The sequence below is a fragment of the Salvelinus namaycush genome, chromosome 4 (genome assembly GCF_016432855.1).
Source record: "Salvelinus namaycush isolate Seneca chromosome 4, SaNama_1.0, whole genome shotgun sequence".
In the NCBI taxonomy this organism is placed as follows: Eukaryota; Metazoa; Chordata; class Actinopteri; order Salmoniformes; family Salmonidae; genus Salvelinus; species Salvelinus namaycush.
In genome coordinates this window covers 2339892-2366787 of record NC_052310.1, presented here as the reverse complement: position 1 = coordinate 2366787, position 26896 = coordinate 2339892, and the positions used below count along the sequence as shown (strand labels likewise).

At 41.5% G+C, this 26896-nt stretch overlaps 1 protein-coding gene across 1 annotated transcript in view; it reads left to right on the top strand.

Annotated features, from left to right (window-relative positions):
• The first annotated feature begins 23267 nt into the window (after positions 1-23267).
• Positions 23268-26896, top strand: part of LOC120045313 (zinc finger CCHC domain-containing protein 24-like) — a 41320-nt gene continuing 37691 nt past the window's right edge. The window contains exons 1-2 of the mRNA XM_038990194.1: positions 23268-23333; positions 23626-23871. Of these exons, the coding sequence (XP_038846122.1) occupies positions 23268-23333; positions 23626-23871 (312 nt within the window). The remainder of the gene's footprint in view (positions 23334-23625; positions 23872-26896) is intronic.

The following is a 26896-nucleotide window of genomic DNA, read 5'->3' as shown; positions in this document are numbered from 1 at the left end:
GTCCAGGAATGGAATTGCGACATTTACCTGGAGTTAACTCTGGAGTTAGCACTACTGGGTGATTTGAAAAGTCATAGTCAACCGATTAATAATATTATACTTTTAGCAAAAAAAAGTGTTGGACTAATAACAATATAACAATATAACAAATGTAAAATAAAATGTCTGCAAAATGTATATAGGTTCAGAACTTTTGTGAAACGGCACAGTTAAAAATATATGGCAAATAGAAATCAAACTGGATGGACATCAGAAATAGATGGGAGAGGTTAGAGGAAGGACAGGACTAAAAACAAACTAAATATAACTATTGTAAAATATACTGTGTCCGTAAAATGTATATAGTGTGTATAAGCTGGAAGTAGAAGCATAAGTGTTATTGTTCATTAGTTTACTCCAGTTAGGGGAGGGGTGGGAGGGTTAGTGGAAAGTAGTAAAAAGGAAAATATATTTTAAAGAGATATATATATAATGTATATGTATGTGTATATATAGTATTTATGTACTGTATCTTAGGAAAGTATTCAGACCGTTTGACTTTTTCTACATTTTGTTACATTACAGCCTTATTCTAAAATGGATCACATAAAATACAATTCTCAGGAATCTACACACAATACCCCATTATGACAAAGCGAAAACAGTTTTTTAGACATTGTTGCAAGTGTATTAAAAATAAACAGAAACACCTTATTTACATAAGTATTCAGACCCTTTGCAATGACACTCAAAATTGAGCTCAGGTGCATCCTGTTTCCATTGATTATCCTTGACATGTTTCTACAACTTGATTGGAGTCCACCTGTCGTAAATTCAATTGATTGGACATGATTTGGAAAAGCACACACCTGTCTATATAAGGTCCCACAGTTGACAATGCATGTCAGAGCAAAAACCAGGCCATGAGGTCGAAGGAATTATCCGTAGAGATCCAAGACAGGATTGTGTCAAGTCACAGATCTGGGGAAGGGTACCAAAAACTGTCTGCAGCATTGAAGGTCCCCAAGAATACAGTGGCCATCATTCTTAAATAGAAGAAGTTTGGACCAACTAAAATTCGTCCAAGATCTGGCCGCCCGGCCAAACTGAGCAATCGGGGTGTCAGAAGGTGAGTGTAGCTGGTGCATGAAGTCGGGCGCAGGAGAGCAAAATGAGTGAGCAACGTACTTTACTCAAACAATAAAGGCACAAAGTACAAATACACTTGACCAATAACCAACGGTAAATATTACGCACGGGTGAACACAGCACCCGTCGAAAAACCAGCCATCATGAACCGAACTGAACATGGAAATAATCACACACAAGAAACATGGGGGAAACAGAGGGTTATAAATACATGAACATGTCATGGGATAATGAAAACCAGGTGTGTAGAGAATAAAGACAAAACCAATTGAAAATTAAAGATGGATCAGCGATGGCTAGAAGACCGGTGACGTCGACCGCCGAACGCCGCCCAAACAAGGAGAGGGACCGACCTCGGCGGAAGTCGTGACAGGGGGAGAAGGGCCTTGGTCAGGGAGGTGACCAAGGACCCGATGGTCACTCTGACAGCTCTAGAGTTCCTCTGTGGAAATGGGAGAAACTTCCAGATGGACAACCATCTATGCAGCACTCCACCAATCAGGCCTTTATGGTAGAGTGGCCAGACTGAAGCCACGCCTCAGTATAATTCACATGACAGCCCGCTTGGAGTTTGCCAAAAGGCACCTAAAGACTCTCAGACCATGAGAAACAAGATTCTCTGGTCTGATGAAACCAAAACTGAACTCTTTGGCCTGAATGCCAACTGTCACGTCTGGAGGAAATCTGGCACCATCCCTACGGTGAAGCATGGTGGTCGCAGCATCATTTTTTTCAGCGGCAGGGACTGGGAGACTAGTCAGGATCGAGGCAAAGATGAACAAAGCAAAGTACAGAGAGATCCTTGATGAAAACCTGCTCCATAGCGCTTAGTACCTCAGACTGGGGCGAAGGTTAACCCTCCAACAGGACAACGACCCTAAGCACACAGCCAAGACAATACAGGAGTGGCTTCGGCCAAGTCTTTGAATGTCCTTGAGGGGCCCAGCCAGAGCCCGGACTTGATCCCGATCAAACATCTCTGGAGAGAGCTGAAAATAGCTATGCATAAATGCTCCCCAGAGCTTGAGAGGATCTGCAGAGAAGAATGGGAGAAACTCCCTAAATACAGGTGTGTCAAGCTTGTAGCGTCATACCCAAGAAGACTCGAGGCTGTAATCGCTTCCAAAGGTGCTTCAACAAAGTACTGAGTAAAGGATCTGAATGCTTATGTCAATTTAATATTTCCGTATTTATGTTTTTATACATTTGTAAAAAATTCTAAAAACCTGTTTTTGCTTTGTCATTATGGGGTGATGTTTGTTGATTGATGAATGAAAAAAACAACAATTTAATCCATTTTAGAATAAGGCTGTAATGTAACAAAATGTGGGAACAGTCAATGGGTCTGAATACTTTTTTTCGAAGGCACTGTACATAGAAAATGTAACTACCACATGGGTGGGGAGTGGGAAGCCCCTAGACTGACGGTCAGGGCAGAGGTCAAGTTCAAAGGTCCAGGACACTTCCAGGCTCCCACCACCACTAGTGTGTCATATTACACAAATAATGAGGATCCTGAGAATGATGGCGATTGTGAATTCCCCCCCCCCCTCCCCCCTCCTCCTCCTCAGAGCATTTGAAGACAGCTCAAGGCCTCATTCTCCCCCTTAAAACATCGCTAATGGAAGGGGCACATGATGCCATGTTACAGAAACTAAAAAGAAAAGGAAAGTTAGAAGACTCAGAGGGAATCTAGCTCTGAGATGTTAAACAGAAACAGGGCCCCCTTGTGCTTGCTCGACCGGGAGTGCTGGCAGTTTCGATCTGAGCTTTGACAGATCGCTACAGGAAGCCGGGTTACCGCAACCACAGGCGGTACTCATGACAACCTTGCTTCAGTCTGATGTGCTGAGAGAACTGAAAATATTATAGACAGTGTTATCCAACAGAGAGACAAGTGAAAAACATTTACTAGACATGTACGGCTTCTCTAAAAGGGGTCCAACAGTTGTGGGTAACTTCACACAGCTGAAGTAACTGCAGTACTTGCAGGCTTATTAAAAACTTAAGATAAGCACGTTAAAAAACTGTGAGTATAATAACTGACAGTGAGTTGCTAATGGATTTGCAACATGAAATAATACACCAGAAAACACACTGAAAGAAGGAGAGTATTGGCAGGGTAATGAGGAAGTAGAATGTATTGCTCAGATGAGGAGTAGAATAGTGGAAGTGGGGGAAGCTGGAAGACAACTTCTGAAAGGGAGAGGTCTCTGAGGAGGCTGAGGTGGAGCTGATCTCTGTTGTCCATATGGCTTTGAGACACCAAGGGATAAAACGAACTAGGGAAAAGCTGAAAGCAATGGGATAAAGAGTATTAAGGTAAAAACGGTAGCCAATACAGTAAAAAAAACTGTGACACGTCAAATATATAATAACCCTGATAAAACTGGGAAATGACAAAATGACTTAACCATAAAGAGCACATTTTGCAAAAGGATGAGGTAATATAAGTTCTAGATGCTAATACGGTTTTGTGTGAAAAAAGTAGGAATATAGTGCGTAAATTGAAACCCGCTGCGATTAAGTAATAACCTAGTATGGGAAAAGCAGCCGAAATCAGCCATACAAGGCAGACCCTATGGCCAAACCTAAAGACCAAGTATCATTACCTCTGTTTGTGGAGGTTGTGAATGTGAAGGGATTAGTACTTGTGAGAAGGGGACACATCCACATGGAAGAGTCCGGGAAGAGCATTAGCGCTACTAGAGTTAGCGAAGGACGGTATGACTAGCATGTTGCCTGAAGGTCTGAAGTGGCATCAAGCCTTAGACAGCGAGTGTGCCACCTGCTCCGAGACAACGTGGCCAGTAGTATGGGACGGAAAGGCCTAGAAGGATACCGGGCAGGAACGATGCACTGATAAAGTTAGATGGAATAACAGCAGGACCAGTTCAAGTGGGGGAATATATTGTTTTTTGCTACCATTGCTAAGTTAACCTAGTCCTTAGGCTGAAGATAGTCATGGAGTGGGAAAATAAGGGTGATGAAGTAATGATGCCCACTGACTGTGACTGTAGGTGGGATGGTGCCCAGCTGTCCAAAGTGTGGAAAAAGTGCCTGGAAGTACGAGAGAAAAGGGTGACCATTAGAACTAGGAAGGGGACTAACGCAATTCAGGGTCGCTTGATGATCTCAGGGAGTAGGACACCCCTCCCAGAGGGGCAGCCAGACAACTGTTTGAAATAACTATAGAGTGTGGTGGTGCCATGTGAAGGTGAAACAACTATTAAAGGTATGGTGGTGCCATGTGAAGGTGAAATAACTATAGAGTGTGGTGGTGCCATGTGAAGGTGAAACAACTAGGTGTGGTGGTGCCATGTGAAGGTGAAACAACTATAGAGTGTGGTGGTGCCATGTGAAGGTGAAATAACTATAGAGTGTGGTGGTGCCATGTGAAGGTGAAACAACTAGGTATGGTGGTGCCATGTGAAGGTGAAACAACTATTAAAGGTATGGTGGTGCCATGTGAAGGTGAAACAACTATTAAAGGTATGGTGGTGCCATGTGAAGGTGAAACAACTATAGAGTGTGGTGGTGCCATGTGAAGGTGAAACAACTATTAAGGGTGTGGTGGTGCCCTGGTGTTTCTTCACTCTTTATGCAGGTAGCATCAAGATTTGATCAGCCAGAAAGACGAAACTGAAACCCACTAAAGTGAGCGGTAACTAGGGTAAGTAAAAGGCCTCAAAAACGGAGGCTAAAGACACTGCTAAAAGGGTGAGTATCGAGGATGGTGAAGGGGGAAGTGCTGGGCATGGCGGGGAGCCTTCCAGGAAGCGCTTGTTCTTCTTCGGCCTCCCTAATATTCCCAGACGACAAACCTCTGCTACAGTGGAATCGTCCTCCAAAGTGTTAATTCTGTTACCATGGGAGCATGGGTATGCTGTTTCGAGTACTGCTGGTGGTGTCTCTGTGCTTGATTGGCGAGCCAGGCTGGGAACAAATGCATGTTAGAGTGGGGTTAAAGACAACAGAAAGATTAAACAAGACTGCCTACATTCCAGTGTTTGAGACCCATGTCCCCCCGATGATATGTGAATGGGGCCAGGGAATGAACTCTAGGACGGCTGGGGTTGCTATTTAGGCACTGGAATGTCGGCAGAAAACGGGGAACGTTTTTGAGGGAAGAGATATATGAATCGCGAGCTGGGTTCTTACAGAGACTACTAAATTGGGCGATTGATGGTCACTTGAATGATGAGGTTGGTTATTGAGTTTTGGACGTAAACCTGGACCATAGGTACTTATACCGGGTCACAGTGCACTGGACAGAGTTGTAAGATAAAGTCATACAAGTGAATTGGATTTAAAAGGAAGGAGAACATCCAAGGCTGAACTCAGATTGGTGTCTTCAGTATTTTAAAGGGGACCCGGGCACACATTTATGGGGAAAGGAGCGTGTAGAAGCAACAAACCAAGGGCTGGAAGAGTGTAAGGTTAACCTTCCTTGGTCGAGTTTGTTCTGGGGTCACTTAGGTTAACCTTCCTTGGTCGAGTTTGTTCTGGGGTCACTTAGGTTAACCTTCCTTGGTCGAGTTTGTTCTGGGGTCACTTAGGTTAACCTTCCTTGGTCGAGTTTGTTCTGGGGTCACTTAGGTTAACCCTACTCCGGTCTAGTCTGTTCTGGGGTCACTTAGGTTAACCTACTCCGGTCTAGTCTGTTCTGGGGTCACTTAGATTAACCCTACTCCGGTCTAGTCTGTTCTGGGGTCACTTAGGTTAACCTACTCCGGTCTAGTCTGTTCTGGGGTCACTTAGATTAACCCTACTCCGGTCTAGTTTGTTCTGGGGTCACTTAGGTTAACCTACCCCGGTCGAGTCTGTTCTGGGGTCACTTAGATTAACCCTACTCCGGTCTAGTCTGTTCTGGGGTCACTTAGGTTAACCTACGCCGGTCTAGTCTGTTCTGGGGTCACTTAGGTTAACCTACCCCGGTCTAGTCTGTTCTGGGGTCACTTAGGTTAACCTACCCCGGTCTAGTCTGTTCTGGGGTCACTTAGGTTAACCTACCCCGGTCTAGTCTGTTCTGGGGTCACTTAGGTTAACCTACCCCGGTCTAGTCTGTTCTGGGGTCACTTAGGTTAACCCTACTCCGGTCTAGTCTGTCTCTAGAAATTGGTTAATGCAGAGGGGGCCCAGAGTGAACCTCTTCAAGGAAAATCACTAAGGTTGAAGCATGTATGAATTTTAGGAGAAGTGTGTTAACGCAGTATTGAACATGGACAACGCTTCAATTCACACCGACAGCGTCGCGGCGCAAAACGGTACGCAGCATCATCTGGATACGTGTTCAACAAAAGTTAAACATTCACCTTCTGCTACCATTTCTGTCAAACCGTCTACTCAGACAATGTGATGCTTACATCCGATAAATCCAATGTATGCAACTGCCTCTACAACGCAAATGCAGCATTTCATTGGAAATGGACGTAATTCTGGTGTACCGAATGAAATGACGTTGTCGGTGTCATCGAAGCGTAAGGGGCTGCGGGTGGACGGACCACCATGGCCTCTCAGAAGGGTGTTGGGCCCCAATTACTGTAACCAGTTACCCTATGAGTAGGGGTAATTGTCCAGGCTGTCACAGTATAATGGGAGTAGTGATAAATAGTGAGCTTAATAAAAACCTACCTGGGTGTGGAAAAGACATGTAACTATATATTTTCTCCATCCAAGCACACCCATAGAAGAATGGGGGAAAGTGAAAGAGACATGTGGGTACAACTCCAGCCTAGTCCTGGGGACTTGGACGGGGTTAACACGTGAGGGTACAACGCCAGCCTAGTCCTGGGGACTTGGACGGGGTTAACACGTGAGGGTACAACGACAGCCTAGTCCTGGGGACATGGACGCGGTTAACACGTGTGGGTACAACACCAGCCTAGTCCTGGGGACTTGGAGGGGGTTAACCCCGTAGGTCGGCACCGGGCTCCCCTGATCCCAGTCCTGACTGAAACTCCGGTGAATGGCTTGGAATCTCAGGTAACTGAGTATGGTGCTATTGGGACCCTGATCCCAGTCCTGACTGAAACTCCGGTGAATGGCTTGGAATCTCAGGTAACTGAGGATGGTGCTATTGGGACCCTGATCCCAGTCCTGACTGAAACTCCGGTGGATGGCTTGGAATCTCAGGTAACTGAGTATGGTGCTATTGGAGCCTTCAACTGAACTATCAGTTAAGGGAAAGGCTGAAGAGGACCTGTCAGGAGATGAGTGAAGGGTTGGTGGAAGGGAAATGAAGGACTAGGATAGAGGCTGGCGAGCTAGAGGACCTTTCAGTCAAAACAGCAGAAGCGTTGGAGATCTTAACAGAACTCCTGGCCTATAGGCAAATAAGGGCCATTGCTGAGCTAGACACTGAGACTCGGGTTGGAGGGAGAAACTGAGGTTGAGTCACTGGATATACTGAGTCTTATTGACTAGTCAGGGGAGGGCGCTCAAGGTGTGATCCAGGTGAGGACGGCATTTTGTGCAGTCTCCCCGGGATAAGATTGTGTTTTGTTTTGTTGGATTTTGAGTTGCTTAAACTGGCTATGTTTTGATTTTATGTTTATGTTTAAAAGGGAGAAGAAAAAAATTATGATAAAATGAATGTTGAAAATTACAGGAAAAAGTTTAGATTTTTATATTTGTTATGTTTTAAGGGAAAATAAATGAATGATAAAGAAAAGAAAATGGTGAAAAATGTAATTAAATGATCATGTATGTGTACTGGACTTTTGCAAGGAGAATGTGGCCAATGTGGTATCAGGGAGATGAACGTTTGGACAATATGGCTGACAGAGGATAAGGCCTATATCAACGGATGCCTAGAGAACTATGAAAATCCCAGAGAGCCACCAATAGAGGGGGTGAGTGAGCTGACCACGCCCTCCCCCGGGAACCTATCAACAGGGGATATTCACAACAGGATGCAGGTGTGAAGTTTCATGTTAGGTTAAGCTAGTGTTCAGGGTGAGAGGTATGTTCATTCTAATCTGACCTGATCCAAAACAATTTGGCTATGTTTACCCTGTGAGTGTATGTCCTTGGGGCACACCCTATCATGTTAAAATACGAACAGTACATGATGGAACAGGAAGAATGGTATATAGTGATAACTCCAAGAGGAAACGTGTGTCCAGTGTGAGGGCAAGTCTAAAGAGAGTGAACGAGCCACAGGTCAAGAAAGGGGGTGTCTTGAATGAGCCTAGTCAATATGACCCGATTACTCCTCCAGATCCCGGACAGAACTCTGGTAATGCTGAAACAAGAAAGATCAAGAAGAAGAGGAAGAAGGACAGGAAGAGGCCTCAACCACAAGCAGCTAGACAGCAGCAAAACCCAGTCAAAGACAGAGAGGAAGTGACAAGTGTGGGTAGACTGTATGCAGCTGTTCCTCCGCTGGAGGGTGAAGGTAGACTGTAAACAGATGTTCCTCTGTCAGAGGGTGGAGGTAGACTGTAAACAGATGTTCCTCTGTCAGAGGGTGAAGGTAGACTGTAAATAGATGGTCCTCTGTCGGAGGGTGAAGGTAGACTGTAAACAGATGTTCCTCTGTCAGAGGGTGAAGGTAGACTGTAAACAGATGTTCCTCTGTCAGAGGGTGAAGGTAGACTGTAAACAGATGTTCCTCTGTCGGAGGGTGAAGGTAGACTGTAAACAGATGTTCCTCTGTCAGAGGGTGAAGGTAGACTGTAAACAGATGTTCCTCTGTCAGAGGGTGAAGGTAGACTGTAAACAGATGTTCCTCTGTCAGAGGGTGAAGGTAGACTGTAAACAGATGTTCCTCTGTCAGAGGGTGAAGGTAGACTGTAAACAGATGTTCCTCTGTCAGAGGGTGAAGGTAGACTGTAAACAGATGTTCCTCTGTCAGAGGGTGAAGGTAGAATGTAAACAGATGTTCCTCTGTCAGAGGGTGAAGGTAGACTGTAAACAGATGTTCCTCTGTCAGAGGGTGAAGGTAGACTGTAAACAGATGTTCCTCTGTCGGAGGGTGAAGGTAGACTGTAAACAGATGTTCCTCTGTCAGAGGGTGAAGGTAGACTGTAAACAGATGGTCCTCTGTCAGAGGGTGAAGGTAGACTGTAAACAGATGTTCCTCTGTCAGAGGGTGAAGGTAGACTGTAAACAGATGTTCCTCTGTCAGAGGGTGAAGGTAGACTGTAAACAGATGTTCCTCTGTCAGAGGGTGAAGGTAGACTGTAAACAGATGTTCCTCTGTCAGAGGGTGAAGGTAGACTGTAAACAGATGTTTCTCTGTCAGAGGGTGAAGGTAGACTGTAAACAGATGTTCCTCTGTCAGAGGGTGAAGGTAGACTGTAAACAGATGTTCCTCTGTCAGAGGGTGAAGGTAGACTGTAAACAGATGTTCCTCTGTCAGAGGGTGAAGGTAGACTGTAAACAGATGTTCCTCTGTCAGAGGGTGAAGGTAGACTGTAAACAGATGTTCCTCTGTCAGAGGGTGAAGGTAGACTGTAAACAGATGTTCCTCTGTCAGAGGGTGAAGGTAGACTGTAAACAGATGTTCCTCTGTCAGAGGGTGAAGGTAGACTGTAAACATATGTTCCTCTGTCAGAGGGTGAAGGTAGAATGTAAACAGATGTTCCTCTGTCAGAGGGTGAAGGTAGACTGTAAACAGATGTTCCTCTGTCAGAGGGTGAAGGTAGACTGTCAACAGATGTTCCTCTGTCAGAGCGTGAAGGTAGAATGTAAACAGATGTTCCTCTGTCAGAGGGTGAAGGTAGACTGTAAACAGATGTTCCTCTGTCGGAGGGTGAAGGTAGACTGTAAACAGATGTTCCTCTGTCAGAGGGTGAAGGTAGAATGTAAACAGATGTTCCTCTGTCAGAGGGTGAAGGTAGACTGTAAACAGATGTTCCTCTGTCAGAGGGTGAAGGTATGCCGGAGGGCGGTGATTCATCTTATATGGCGACAGCACCGTCAAACTTAATCCCTGGGTGTGAGCTCGTAGAATTGCCCGATGATAAGTGGGCCATGAAGCAGATGACTCCACGAATTGTCGTCCCCTACGAAGGAACCAATGTGTTACCTGACTCTGTGTAAACATCACATGTAAAGGAGACAATGTGTTACGTAACTTTGCTTAAATGTCATGTTTAGGGGGGGGGTTGTGGCTGTAGTCCAAAGAGGCATGGGCTTGGGCAAAAAGTGTATAAATCCCAATGTAAAAGATGAGGAAAGAGGGATTTCCTGGGTAAGTCAGATCAGGAGCTGATTGATGTATTAGACGTTAGAAGACTCTGGGGCAAGGTAAGAACAGAATATAGTTGTTATAGTTAGAAGCTACAGTACTGCAGTATAATTGCCATATGAAAAATCTTTAAAATCCATCAGTTGTGAAGCTGTGGAACCAAAATACTGTGGAAGTGTTACTGGTTTTCATAATTTATTTATTTGTTGAATAAAGGGTTATTAAGAAGTAAAGTAGCATTATAACAACTACAGGCTCAGGGGGTTCACCTTAGGTGTCCTGTGGCCAGACCATGTGACTCGTTTCAGGAAACTAGGCGTATGTCGCGGGTCACTACTTCACAGGAGAGCCATTTGAATGTAAACATATATATGTCTTTTTTTTAATCAAAATGCATTTTTCGGGAGGCAGAAATGCCTTGTGAAACATGTGAACCTTCATGTGCCTTAATAACAGACTTGTATGCCATCTATAAATATGAATAAAAGTGTTAAATTAAGAGCCTAATCGGTTTAGCCACAGAAAAAGCGAGCAACTTTCCCACTAGCCATGATTGGCAGAGATAATGAGTGGGCTGGACATGCCGAGAGATGAGTTCGGATTGGTCTGCCATATAGCGCGCTTCTGTCTATTTGAACTGGTCAGTGTGTGTACTAGGTAATCCTGTCTAATGTGGCTTTTTATTATTTTTTATCTTGTAATAGAACTGCATAAGTGTTATTCTTCACTTTCTGGGGGACCGAGTTTTGAAATCAGTGGAATTAGAGTATGATAGCTAAAGACACGGAGGAAAGAATACATCTTCAAACTAAGGCATCCAAAACAGGGAGAATCGTTCATTCATGATGTATACGGGTAAGATAGTCTAGCTAGATACATTTTCAGATATTACACGTTTCTAATTTTGACAGAAAGTTGCTTTGCTAATTATAGCTTAATGTTAGCTAGCTAACATTGAACCTGGTTGGTTAGCTACCTGCAGACTCATGCAGGGTAGTTATATCATGAGTTGGTGTTGTGGTTCATTGTTTACCTAACTAGCTAGCTAGCTATATGTCTTAACAAAAGACTCCACTATGCAAGTCACCATTTCAATAGAATGTTTATGATGTCACTGCGACAACTGTTGATAGACGTAGCTGGTAAATTCGCTCTACAATTTCAGAGCACTCTAGTTTGTGTGCCAGAGCGCAGAATAACTGATGAATTTACGAACGCTCAACACCCGTTGAATATGGCCGGTGTCAGTAAACGTTTGGCAAAAATGTTTTTATTGTTGCCAGCAGCACAGTTGCAGTCACCAACGCTCTGGATAACATAAAAACAGCTTAACAAGATCCGCTAGGCGAGTAAAATGGTCAGTAAGCTGTTCTCTCATTTGTGTCTGGAAGTAGCTAGCAAGCTAGCCAACGTTAGCCAGTTATCTTGGGTGCTTGACTATTGTTGTTAGGACAAAACGCTCAGATCAAAACTTAAAGAGATTGGTGGGGCTAAAGGTTAAGAGGGTGTGGATGATGCTGAATTGGTGTAGACAAAGAAGAGCTCTCCAGTAGGTACCAAATTATTCAAAGGCCATTTTCTCAAAAGTGAGATTTATCAACTTTCAAAGCAGAATTACTTTCCCATTTTGTAGCTCTGTGTCTCTGCTTTTATCCAATGTAAAAAACACTTTCAAACTTTGCTACATAAGACCAAATCAAGACAGTTAATCACATATTGTGGGCTCGAGCAGGAAACCAAAGGGGAGCTCAAGGGTAACTGTGTAAAAGGCACTCTAAAGGAGCACTGGGTGTCTATAGTTTGTCCTCTACCCAGACGAAGTGTCGAACCCCTGCTTTCAGTTAAGAATTCATTTTAAGTAATTAGTCTTAGGTGAAGGCCTATACCCGGGAATTAGCGAGTGTGACTCACCCGTGAGGGTGTTGTCCGGACAACTAGAAAGGGAGGACCAGCCGCTAGCAGGAGTGTCTGAGGCTATGCCATGCTTATAAAAATTGTGTAACTCTGTGGTGGAACGTATCCTGCGTGAACGGCGACATAACACGCAGTAAAGAGCCTCGCCACGTAATAAAATAGTACAGAGCGGACTATAAATAAATATTGGATTGCTCGTTGATGCGTAGTATACCGTGTCACAAACTACCTGTGAAGTGTCAACAGTAGCAAGGAGTGAGCTAACCTCTGTGGCAAGCAGGGATAGACCAAGAGGAGTGACCCGGGTAGATGAAGCGGCGCTCAGGACTGTACTGCTAACTCAGGGAAGGGAAGGAAGACAGAGAGGCCCCCTCACCTGGAAAGAGGTTCATACCGCGGGATAATCCAGGCCTACAACGCATGGTGGGAGTTGACCCACCCTGTGAGGTCAAGAGAAGATCCACAGGTAAAGACTACCCATGCCTGAGTGAAGCTGCTAGGTCTGTCTGGGAGGTGGCCCGTACTAGTCACTTCGACAATACGCGCAACAAGAAGCTTAATTCTCTCAAATTTTTTGCACACATTTGTTGACAATACATTCCTGTTAGTGAGCATTTCTTCTTTGCCAGATAATCCATCCACCTGACAGGTGTGGCATATATTGTGGAAATTCTTACAAAGGGACACTCGAAGTCAATCTTAAATGAATTATTGTTTATTATCAGTTAACATGGGGAGGTTCCAACAAAACTTGATGCACCGTAGTCAACGTCTGTCAGTAGCTCTAACGGGGCAGTCCCGTTTAGTTCTCTTGTATACTGGTTACAGACACGTTACATAGGCTTAGTTCATAGGGTTGGTTACGGCATGTGTCTGGCACCGTCTCCTATCTTAACTTAAAGAACTGGATTCTGGGCATTCTGTCAAATAGTCTAAATGAGGAGGTCATGACCCCTCATATCTTTACCAGGCACAGGCAGGACACAAGGACTGTTTATGACACAAAGACAAGATGCACAATGTAAAATTTCCTTCAAACATATCAAGAAGCTGATTAAACAACATTATCATTACACAGGTGCACCTTGTGCTGGGGACAATTAAAAAGCCACTGTAAAATGTGCAGTTTTGTCACACAACACAATGCCATAGATGTCTCAAGTTTTGAGGGAGCGTGCAAATGGCATGCTGACTGCAGGAATGTCCACCAGAGTTGTTACCAGAGAATTTAATGTTCATTTCTCTACCATAAGCCGCATCCAACATCATTTTATAGAATTTGGCAATACGTCCAACCGGCCTTACAACCGCAGACCACGTGTAACCACGCCAGCCCAGGACCTCCACATCCGGCTTCTTTACCTGCGGGATCGTCTGATACCAGCCACCCGGACAGTTGATGAAACTGTGGTTTTGCACAACCGAAGAATTTCTGCGCAAACTGTCAGAAACCGTCTCAGGGAAGCTCATCTGCGTGCTCGTCGTCCTCACCAGGGTCTTGACCTGACTGCAGTTCGGTGTCGTAACCAACTTCAGTGGACAAACGCTCACCTTCGATGGCCACTGGCGCGCTGGAGAAGTGAGCTCTTCACAGATGAATCCCAGTTACAACTGTACCGGGCAGATGGCAGACAGCGATTGTGCTGTTGTGTGGGCGAGCAGTTTGCTGATGTCAATGGCTATGGTATGGGCCTGCAAAAGCTACAGACAACAAACACAATTTCATTTTATTGACTGCAATTTGAATGCACAGAAATAACGTGATGAGATACTGAGGCCCATTGTCGTGCCATTCATGTTTCAGCATGATAATGCACGGCCCCATGTCACAAGGATCTGAACACAATTCCTGGAAACTGAAAATGTACCAGTTCTTCCATGGCCTGCATACTCACCAGACATGTCACCTATTGAGCATGTTTGGGATGCTCTGGATGGACGTGTACGACAGCGTGTTCCAGTTCCTGCCAATATCCAGCAACTTCACTCAGCCAATGAAGAGGAGTGGGACAACATTCCACAAGCCACAATCAACAGCCTAATCAACTCTATGCGAAGGAGATGTGTCGCGCTGCATGGGGCAAATGGTGGTCACACCAGATACTGACATTTTCTGATCGAAGCCCCTACTTTTTTAAGGTATCTGTGACCAACAGATTCATATCTGTATTCCCAGTCATGTGAAATCCACAGATTAAGGCCTAATGAATTTATTTAAATTGACTGATTTCCTTATATGAACTGTAACTCAGTAAAATCTTTGACATTGTTGCATGCATATTTTTGTTCAGTGTATAAGACTGCTAAATTGTTATTTAAATTGTTAACCAATAGCTACTCGGAATATCTGCACTGACCCTTTTTGCACTAATCTCTCGTGATTCATCACAAATCCTGCTATTAATGTTTATTATATATCCCGTTGCCTTGTCACTTTGTTTACGAAGCATGTGACAAATAATATTTGATTTGAGTCACCTGTGGCGCAGTGGGACCTGTGTCACTTTATCTCTACCTAATATGTACATACAGAATATACTTCAATTATCTCGTACCCCTGCACATCAAATCGGTGTATAAAGTCAAGTTATCGTTACTCATTGTGCATTTATTCCTTGTATTATTATTATTTTTGTTTTCAATCTATTTTCTCTACTATTTGTATTTTCTCTCTCTGCATTGTTGGGAAGGGCCCGCAAGTAAGGATTTCACTGTTAGTCTACATCTGTTGTTTGCGAAGAATGTGACACACTTGGTGATTGGCAGCACACTATAGCAGCGACAGCCTATCAGGAGATTGCAGGCGTGGCTTATTGGGGGTGTGGCTTTCATGAGAGGGAACGTCATCTCTGCTGTATTCTGTACATAAAGATTACACTTGTATACTGTTAGTTAAGCGCATGTGATACCAAATATTGTATAGCCAGTCACCATGTAATTCTCACTTTCCTACCAGACTGTCAGGTAAGTGAATGTGATGGATTATCTACAGTAAGTTACTGTGAATTTTACAGTAACCCACTTGCAATTAGTTGATAGTAAATTATTGAAAATTAAACATTAACTTATTGTGAACAAACTGCCATTAAGCGACTGGAAAATACACAGTGCAGCTCTTGATTTTTTTCTCCTTGTATGTATAAAAAAAGACACCAGGAAACAGTTTATTAGGTACACCATCCCGTTCACGAAAATGGTTCGCTCCTACAGACAGTGAGTCACGTGGCCGTGGCTTGCTATATAAAACAGGCAGGCATCGAGGCATTCAGTTACTGTTTGATTGAATGTTAGGTCACTTGTTTTGCCCATTCTAAGCGAATTTGATCGTGGTATGATCGTCGGTGCCAGGCGCGCCGGTTCCAGTATCTCAGAAACGTCCGACCTCTTGGGATTTGCACGACAGTGACTAGGGTTAACAGAGAATAGTGCAACAAACAAACAAACATCCATTCAGCGGCAGTCCTGTCCTGAGAGACGTCATCAACAAGCTGTTGATAAAATGATCACAGAGTGTATATTCTTGGAAACAAACAACCGTTTGGTGGCACTGCTGAGACATTGATTCAGACCAGAAGGTTACATGTTCAAATCCTGACCGTGTTTATGCACAACTTAGAGGTAGATTCTATCAGGTCCTCTGACACCCACATAGTGGTTGTTTTGGTGTCAGACGTGGAACTGTGTTAGAGCTGTCAAATCCACAAGTGGCTCCGGGCATGATACCTAAAGCGGACATTGCCATTGGCTGCACGGAGCTGCATTATGAGAGATCCCATGCAGCCTTGTTTACAAGTTGGAACACTGGAATGTGAGATGTAATCTACACCTTTATTAGGCTGAAAGAAACCCCTCATTATTTCTATTTAGCCAACAGCATTGTTGAATACTCGTTTCTGATTGGCTAGAAGTACATTATTTCTATTTAGCCTACAGCATTGTTGAATACTCGTTTCTGATTGGCTAGAAGTACATTATTTCTATTTAGCCTACAGCATTGTTGAATACTCGTTTCTGATTGGCTAGAAGTGCATTATTTCTATTTAGCCTATAGCATTGTTGAATACTCGTTTCTGATTGGCTAGAAGTGCATTATTTCTATTTAGCCTACAGCATTGTTGAATACTCGTTTCTGATTGGCTAGAAGGGCATTATTTCTAATTAGCCTACAGCATTGTTGAATACTAGTTTCTGATTGGCTAGAAGGGCATTATTTCTATTTAGCCTACAGCATTGTTGAATACTCGTTTCTGATTGGCTAGAAGTACATTATTTCTAATTAGCCTACAGCATTGTTGAATACTAGTTTCTGATTGGCTAGAAGTACATTATTTCTAATTAGCCTACAGCATTCTTGAACACTAGTTTCTGATTGGCTAGAAGGGCTTTATTTCTAATTAGCCTACAGCATTGTTGAATACTCGTTTCTGATTGGCTAGAAGTACATTATTTCTAATTAGCCTACAGCATTGTTGAATACTCGTTTCTGATTGGCTAGAAGGGCATTATTTCTATTTAGCCTACAGCATTGTTGAATACTCGTTTCTGATTGGCTAGAAGTACATTATTTCTATTTAGCCTACAGCATTGTTGAATACTAGTTTCTGATTGGCTAGAAGTGCATTATTTCTATTTAGCCTACAGCATTGTTGAATACTCGTTTCTGATTGGCTAGAAGTACATTATTTCTAATTAGCCTACAGCATTGTTGAATACTAGTTTCTGATTGGCTAGAAGTGCATTATTTCTATTTAGCCTACAGCATTGTTGAATACTCGTTTCTGATTGGCTAGAAGTACATTATTTCTAATTAGCCTACAGCATTGTTGAATACTCGTTTCTGATTGGCTAGAAGGGCATTATTTCTATTTAGCCTACAGCATTGTTGAATACTCGTTTCTGATTGGCTAGAAGTACATTATTTCTATTTAGCCTACAGCATTGTTGAATACTAGTTTCTGATTGGCTAGAAGGGCATTATTTCTAATTAGCCTACAGCATTGTTGAATACTCGTTTCTGATTGGCTAGAAGGGCATTATTTCTAATTAGCCTACACTTTCTCATTCTGAACTAGATTAAGATTGTGACAATGAGCCACTCACCGATTTGACAGCCCAAACGCAGTTACACCTCCGACACCACAAAAAAAAAACAGCTGTGCAGGTAAGGGAAAGGGGGATACGTAGTCAGTTGTACAACTGAATGCATTTAACCCAAGCCCTCTGAATCAGAGAGGTGCGGGGAGACTGCCATAATCGACATCTACGTTTTTTCGGGCGCTCGGGGAACATTGGGTTTAACTGCCTTGCTCAGGGGCAGAACGACAGATTTTTACCCTTGTCAGCTCGGGGATTCAATCTAATGTTGGCTATAACGTGTTTACTCTTAATCTGATTGAATCTAGGCCTTAATGTCTAGTGTCCCTGAGCACTACTACTTTTTAGTTGGTGTCAGATAATCACACAATTATTGACTTGATTCTGGGCAACTTTTAGCAAAGTACTGAAATGTATTCTTGCCAATAAACCTGTGGCCGATCTCTTTTATGGTGGCGAAGCAGGAATTTGGCGATCCAACTCATCCCAAAGGGGTTATATCAAATCAAATGTTCTTGGTCACATACAGATGGGGTTGAGGTCAGGGCTCTGTGCAGGCCAGTCAAGTTCTTCCACACCGATCTCGACAAACCATTTCTGTATGGACCTCGCTTTGTGCATGGGGGCATTGTCATGCTGAAACAGGAAAGGGCCTTCAGCAGACTGTTGCCAAAACATTGGAAGCACAGAATCATCTAGAATGTCATTGTATGCTGTAGCATTAAGATTTCCCTTCACTGGAACTAAGGGGCCCGAACCATGAAAAAGAGCTCCAGACCATTATTCCTCCTCCACCAAACTTTACAGTTGGCACTATGCATTGGGGCAGGTAACGTTCTCCTGGCATCCGCCAAACCAAGATTCATCTGTCGGACTGCCAGATGGTGTAGCGTGATTCATCACTCCAGAGAACGAGTTTCCACTGCTTCAGGATGCAATGGCGGTGAGCTTTACACCACTCCAGCCGACGCTTGGCATTACGCATGGTGATCTTAGGCTTGTGTGTGGTTGCTCGGCCATGGAAACACACTTCATGAAGCTCCTGACAAACAGTTATTGTGCTGACGTTGCTTCCAGAGGCAGTTTGGAACTCGGTAGTAAGTGTTGCAACCGAGGACAGACGATGTTTACACGCTACGTGCTTCAGCACTCGGCGATTCCGTTCTGTGAGCTTGTGTGGCCTATCACTTCACAGCTGAGCCGTTGTTGCTGCTAGACATTTCCACTTCATAATAACAGCGCTTACAGTTGACGAGGGCAGCTCTAGCAGGGCAGAATTTTGACAAACTGACTTTTTGGAAAGGTGCCATCCTATGGAGGTGCCACATTGACAGTCACTGAGCTCTTCAGTAAGGCCATTCTACTGCCAATGTTTGTCTATGGAGATTGCATGGCTGTGTGCTCGATTTTATACACCTGTCAGCAATGGGTGTGGCTGAAATAGCCGAATCCACTAATTTGAAGTAGTGTCCACATACTTTAGTATAAATAGTATATATGTAAATATAGTGTATCTTTCTAATATAATTATTAGTGAACTTTTTATTTATTTATTATTTTTAATTTTATCATTGATGCACACACCATCTAATAGGATGCTAATACAATAATTGAATAAAAAAAAAAAAATGTAAATTTTCATGAAATAACTGTCACTAACCAAATACCTTTCTTGAACCATCTTTGGAAAAATTAAGATCTATTCTTGTATTTTGACTTTGTTATTTCAAATCAAATACATATGAGGTGATACAATTTGCTTATGTACAATTAACCAGCATAGTAACGCTTGCTTATGGAAATTAGCAAATTTAAGGGGAATTGTATTTAGTTACATTTTAGTAGAAATTCAATGCCAACCTTTTCGAACTCGGCATCCGACATGGTTGTGTTGGAAGCAGAATCGACGACGTCACTTCCCCCACGATATCTCTCACCTGAACAGTAGATGGCGGTAATTTCATGGCTGAGAGAGACGTGTGTCTGTAGGCTTCTGTAACGAGTCACGAATTGAAATGCAACTTTTTTTTTGAGTTATAATGAAAATATTTTATTGTATGGTGAGTCATTTGTTATTTAATTGTAAATTGTACAGGTTAAATGTGTTTGCCCCTCTCTGTGGAAATGGCTTTGTAGCAGGTCCCCACAGGTGTTTAGTCACTCAATGCAATTTAAAATGTTTCTAATTTGCAAATCTCTCATTTACAATTACATTTTAATATAACACAGTCATATGAATGCCTAACTTACTGTGCAAACTTAAACTAAGTCATTTACTTCCTTTTGTAGTTATTATTGTATCACTGTATTCAGTAGCTGATAGGTTGGTTTTGCATCAGCAGTTTTTCATTTGTTATGTCACTCACTAGCTAAGTTTCCATAGAAACGATGGCGACAGATTTTCATACGAATATTCTAACATATGCATTAATAAAATATGCACATTTTCCCCACCAGAGATGTGTTTCCATGCAAAATGACTTGGTGCGGATAAAAAAATGTGTGCGTGATGATGTAGTGCACATAAAAAATACCTTTTGCAGTTAAATTCCCACGTGCCGAATAAAAAATACAAGTTAAATGGGTTTCCATATAATTTTCAAATGTTTTCCATTATATAGTGAATGTGCCCACTCTGGTATTGGCACGTGCGCTCTAGCCAACAGTTCGCAGATACAGTGTGGGTAGGCTAGTCTACATGATGAGCTTATTATGGACAAAAGAGAGAGATTATTGTAATGTGTCAAACGGCACCCAGTCATCGATCATCATGTCACCAGAATAAAACCCTAGATATTTATTAGAAAGGAGTATCAAGCTCGTCACCGTGCACTTTCACCACCCTGTGAAGTTCATCATTTATTTAATCTGTAGCCTAATAAACTGCATGGTTTCCCGAGTCGTAGTGGGAGGACCACACAACATATCATCTCGTGACTCTATTTTACTTCGATATGATGGTTATTGTATCAATAGTCGTGCAAAAAAGCGTTTCCACCACCATTTATCGTATCATTTATTTTACTAACAGAAAAAAAGTGCATTGGTTTGATAACATTTTGAAAGTTTACCGACAAAATGTTGTGCTTGTGACATTGTTTTATCCGACATGTAGTCGTACTTTACTCGCATAAAAAGGGATGAATGGAAATCGGCCTATCCCATCCATATCATTCAATGCCCACTACACAGGAATGGAAAAAGTACCCAATTGTCATACTTGAGTAAAAGTAAAGATAACTTAATAGAAAGTTACTCAAATTATTGTGAAAGTCACCCAGTAAAATACTACTTGAGTAAAAGTCTAAAATTATTTGGTTTTAAATATATTTAATGATGCACTATGCAGAAATCACTCTGCTATTTCCTGTTTGCTAAAATTCAAATAGTTCGCTTAATTTCAGTTTATGTGTCAAAACAAGTAACTATAGTGTAGAGAATCATTGTACCATCTAAACCGCTGTGAAATATATTTTCCATAAACACAAATATTGTATTTTCAACTGTTTGAATCTGATGTACAAAACTAAAAGTAAAAGACACAAAAAACGAAACTTAAGAACGGGAAGCATAGAAATAGCACACATAGAACATATCTCCCGCTTCGTAGACTTGGTTTCAATGAGAATAACAGATCTATAAATCACATGTCTATATGAATTTAGCAGCTTTAAGTATCAAAAGTAAAAGTAAAAGTATAAATAATTTCAAATTCCTAATTTTATGGAAACCAGATGGCACAATTGTTGTCTCCCAACACAAAGTATTTGTGTTTAGTGAGTTCTCCAGATCAGAGGCAGTAGAGATGACCAGGGATGTTCTCTGTTTAGTGAGTTCGCCAGATCAGAGGCAGTAGAGATGACCAGGGATGTTCTCTGTTTATGGGTGTCAGGGAAAATGTATGGAGTAAAATGTACACTATTTTAATTAGGAATGTAGTGATGCAAAAGTAAAAGTTGTCAAAAATGATAAATGGTGAAGTAAAGTACAGATAGCCTAAAAACTGCTTAAGTAGCAGCCTACTTCAATGAAAGTATTTTCTGTTAAGTAGTAGCCTACTTTAATTAAAGTATTTTTTGTTAAGTGGTAGCCTACTTCAATTAAAGTATTTTTTGTTAAGTAGTAGCCTACTTTAATTAAAGTATTTTTTGTTAAGTGGTAGCCTACTTCAATTAAAGTATTTTTTGTTAAGTAGTAGTCTACTTTAAAGTATTTTTTGTTAAGTAGTAGCCTACTTTAATTAAAGTATTTTTTGTTAAGTAGTAGCCTACTTTAAAGTAGTTTTTGTTAAGTAGGAGCCTACTTCAATTAAAGTAGTTTTTGTTAAGTAGTAGCCTACTTTAATTAAAGTATTTTTTGTGAAGTAGTAGCCTACTTCAATTAAAGTAGTTTTTGTTAAGTAGTAGCCTACTTTAATTAAAGTATTTTTGTGAAGTAGTAGCCTACTTCAATTAAAGTAGTTTTTGTTAAGTAGTAGCCTACTTCAATTAAAGTATTTTTTGTTAAGTAGTAGCCTACTTTAATTAAAGTATTTTTTGTTAAGTGGTAGCCTACTTCAATTAAAGTATTTTTTGTTAAGTAGTAGTCTACTTTAAAGTATTTTTTGTTAAGTAGTAGCCTACTTTAATTAAAGTATTTTTTGTTAAGTAGTAGCCTACTTTAAAGTAGTTTTTGTTAAGTAGGAGCCTACTTCAATTAAAGTAGTTTTTGTTAAGTAGGAGCCTACTTTAATTAAAGTATTTTTTGTGAAGTAGTAGCCTACTTCAATTAAAGTAGTTTTTGTTAAGTAGTAGCCTACTTTAATTAAAGTATTTTTGTGAAGTAGTAGCCTACTTCAATTAAAGTAGTTTTTGTTAAGTAGTAGCCTACTTTAAAGTATTTTTTGTTAAGTAGTAGCCTACTTTAAGGTATTTTTTGTTAAGTAGTAGCTTACTTTAATTAAAGTATTTTTTGTTAAGTGGTAGCCTACTTCAATTAAAGTACTTTTTGTTAAGTAGTAGTCTCCTTTAAAGTATTTTTTGTTAAGTAGTAGCCTACTTTAAGGTATTTTTTGTTAAGTAGCCTACGTTATACCACTACCACTACAGCTCTCCAGCATCAGTTATGGAAACCTGACCCTACTGTAGCTATCGAGACAACTCTAGCATAGATTACAACAGTATGAGTCATAATACCCATAAAACCTAGCGGTCAAACAGAGAAATGGTTCCAATCTTTTTTCCACCATTCATTTTTCCCATAGGGGATTTTAGAAACACTTTTAAAATAAGAGATGTGTTTTGTGTAGGCGTACCCTGACGTGACGTTTTGATAACCGTGTAAATCTCTCACAGACAAGGTGACTTTAATCAATATATTTGTCTGTATTTATCCCCCCCCCCCAAATGAAATGCTAATTAGCTGCTAATGTGGCTATCATAAAGAACTACAAACGCCATGCCGATCTGGATGAGACTGCCGAATTGAGGCAAAGGTAAGAATCTCTGGATTAACTATCTAATGTTAGCTAAATGTAGTAGGGAATAGATAGGCTATATTTCCTTAAATTGACAGTTCTGTGAAATGTCTTTTGGAAGTTTTAAATTGACACAATACCTGTTAGAAAAGGTGTCAGCTAGAGATGACATGCAGGAGCTTTCAGGGATTTGTAGTTTTGCAAGATGTTTGCTGTGATGCTAATTAGCATGTTCGAATCTGAGTGTAAATAGAGCCGAATATATTAACAAAAGTCACCTTTTGTCCGAAATAGATTTACATGCTTATCAAAACATCACACCAGGGCAAGCCTACACGAAACACAGCCTTTATTTTAAGTGTTTTTAAAATGGCCTATGGGAAAAATTATTGGAACCATTTTCCTGATTGACCGCAAGGTTTTATGGGTATTGTGACACCTCCACTGTGGGGCTCTATCAGACCTCCTAGCTATTCAATAATGAAGCACTCCAATGACGGAGAGAGAATATGCAATGAGCTGAGCTCATCTCCGCTGTGGTCTTCGGTGAGTGGAGATAGGCTACAGAGTTGAGTCCACATATATTTTGACTGGCACAAACGTTTTGCCCTGTCATGCCTTTATCACGGTTCTCCCGTGACCATAATCCAGGGATTGGAGTCCAAGAGGGCTCTTTGAGGTGAATGCAAGGATACCTTTTTTTTATCAGGTTAAAGAGGTGGAAAGGATTTCTTTTTGTATCAGGATTAAGTGATTTGGTTTTGGTAGCCTAATTCTGCAGCAATAACTCCGGAGGCGCTTTAACTTCAAGACGCGCTGTGCGTTTCTCTTCCAAAAGATCAACATGATGTCTGCCATAGATACGCGTACATCTGTGTACCAACCAGCACAACTACTGAATTGGATCTATATGTCTCTACAAGACTCCCACCAGACCAATGACTTCGATGCGTTCAGACCGGATTCGGAGAGTTCTCCACCGGACCTGAACAACTACGAACAGCGGTCCGCTGCCGCTGTCGACCTGAGCTCTGCGCTCAACTCAAACTATCTTAACAACTTCATGCAACTTCAGAGGAATGAGGTAAAGTTGTGAAAAGTTTATACAAAAAAAACTATGATATATGTGATTTGCACAAACTGTATAGTGTGTCATGCCAAACAACTTTGATTGAACTTTATCCAATATTGTATTCTGTCATTCATAGAACAATTATAATATTGTGATTGCAATGAACACTTTTAACACCATATTTTTTGGTCTCAAGTTGAACATTAAAGCTGTATACTGTATGCTTACCCCTTCACTTGAAGCATGCACAGATATGTTCTTATATAATTTGGTTTTGATTATAATAATAATTATACTCAACCCATAGGGCTACAAATCTTACGGTCCCATTAGAGCCCCTGCGGTCTAAGGCACTGCATCTCAGTGCCAGAGGCGTCACTACAGACCCTGGTTCGAATCCAGGCTGTATCACAACCGGCCGTGATTGGGAGTCCCGTAGGGTGGCGCACAATTGGCCCAGCGTCGTTAGGGTTTTAAATTTAAAATAAAATGATAATAATAATTTACCAATACAATGTGCCATCCTACATATTTTCACATTTTAATGCATGACCCACTTACAATATTATTTTAGTTGGACATACAGTAAACATACAGTAACGTACAGTAAACGTACAGTAACGTACAGTAACGTACAGTAACCTACAGTAACCTACAGTAAACGTACAGTAAACTACAGCAAACGTACAGTAATGTACAGTAACGTACAGCAAACGTACAGTAACGTACAGCAAACATACAGTAACGTACAGTGACGTACAGTAAACGTGCAGTAAACCTACAGTAAACGTACAGTAAACTACAGTAAATGTACAGTAATGTACAGTAACGTACAGCAAACGTACAGTGACGTACAGTAAATGTACAGTAACGTACAGTGACGTGCAGTAACGTACAGTGACGTGCAGTAACATACAGTAAACGTACAGCAAACATACAGTAACGTACAGTGACGTGCAGTAACATACAGTAAACGTACAGTGACGTACAGTAAACGTACAGTAAACTACAGTAAATGTACAGTAATGTACAGTAACGTACAGCAAACGTACAGTAATGTACAGTAACGTACAGCAAACGTACAGTAACGTACAGCAAACATACAGTAACGTACAGTGACGTACAGTAAACGTGCAGTAAACCTACAGTAAACGTACAGTAAACTACAGTAAATGTACAGTAATGTACAGTAACGTACAGCAAACGTACAGTAATGTACAGTAACGTACAGCAAACGTACAGTAACGTACAGCAAACATACAGTAACGTACAGTGACGTACAGTAAACGTGCAGTAAACCTACAGTAAACGTACAGTAAACTACAGTAAATGTACAGTAATGTACAGTAACGTACAGCAAACGTACAGTAATGTACAGTAACGTACAGCAAACGTACAGTAACGTACAGCAAACATACAGTAACGTACAGTGACGTACAGTAAACGTGCAGTAAACGTGCAGTAAACGTACAGTAACGTACAGTAAACGTACAGTAACGTACAGTAACGTACAGTAAACGTACAGTAACGTACAGTAAACGTACAGTAACGTACAGTAACATACAGTAACGTACAGTAACGTACAGCAAACATACAGTGACGTACAGTAAATGTACAGTAACGTACAGTGACGTGCAGTAACGTACAGTGACGTGCAGTAACATACAGTAAACGTACAGCAAACATACAGTAACGTACAGTGACGTGCAGTAACATACAGTAAACGTACAGTGACGTACAGTAAACGTACAGTGACGTACAGTAAATGTACAGTAACGTACAGTAACGTACAGTAACGTACAGTGACGTACAGTAACGTACAGTAACGTACAGTAAACGTACAGTGACGTACAGTAAATGTACAGTAACGTACAGTAACGTACAGTAAACGTACAGTGACGTACAGTAAACGTACAGTGACGTACAGTAAATGTACAGTAACGTACAGTAACGTACAGTAACGTACAGTGACGTACAGTAACGTACAGTAACGTACAGTAAACGTACAGTGACGTACAGCAAACATACAGTAACGTACAGTACACGTACAGTAAATCCCTAGCTCTGACATACCTGCATCCATTGGGCCACAACAGTGTGGTGACTGGTGATTAGCTGTATGTAGGCTATAGTATGAATGAGCCCCTCTTACACAGTACATAGTGCCTGGTGTGTGTTGAGACTGTTCTGATGTCAGTGAGCTGCCAGGGGAGGTAGGGAAGGTTGAAAAAGTCTACATCCCATTTGGCACCCTATTCCCTAAGTAGTGCACTATTTTTGACCAGGGACCATAGGGCTACGGTCAAAAGTAGTGCGCTATATAGGGAATAGGGTGCCGTTTGGGACGTAGACCCTATGCAATGTTCCTATACTGCATGGGGCCTGCTGGTGCTGGTGGTGGTGCTCAATTCGATTACCATCCCTCTCAGGAGAAGTCTGAAATATAGACCGGTGCAGTATGTCAAGTAGAATACCACATTCATCAGACGCGGTGAGGAAGAAACTAGGATTTATTTGGCTTGTGAGATATGCTACAGAAAGCTAGGCTGTATCTTATTCGCTATATAGTGCACTACGTTTGACCAGAGGAATAGGTGTGCTTTTTGCAAAAAAGCATCAACGTGAAGTTTATAGGAGCATATCAAATTTGGTGTCAACTGAAAGTAAAATCAAGACGTCGTTCAACCATTTTCCAACCTAAAATTAACAGATTTATGGTGACAGATGGAAAAGGGGTCTTGAAAAACATTTTTGAAGTAAACTAATTTTTGAAGTAAACTAATATCAACATTTATATTTAGTTTTTCATAAATGATTTGAGTTCTGTAAGTTTAAGAAATATTACCTAACGTCTTGTCATTCTGTGAACCAAAAACCCACATATTTTCAGATATTTTCTAATTTCTCTGCCTCGTGAGGATCATGAAAGTTCACTACAGTAACACGTAAAGGTAGACCTACCAATTCGTTTTTTTTTTTTTTTTACTGATATGAAGTTTGTTTCTGAATTATTAAATGACTAAAAAGATTCACTCTG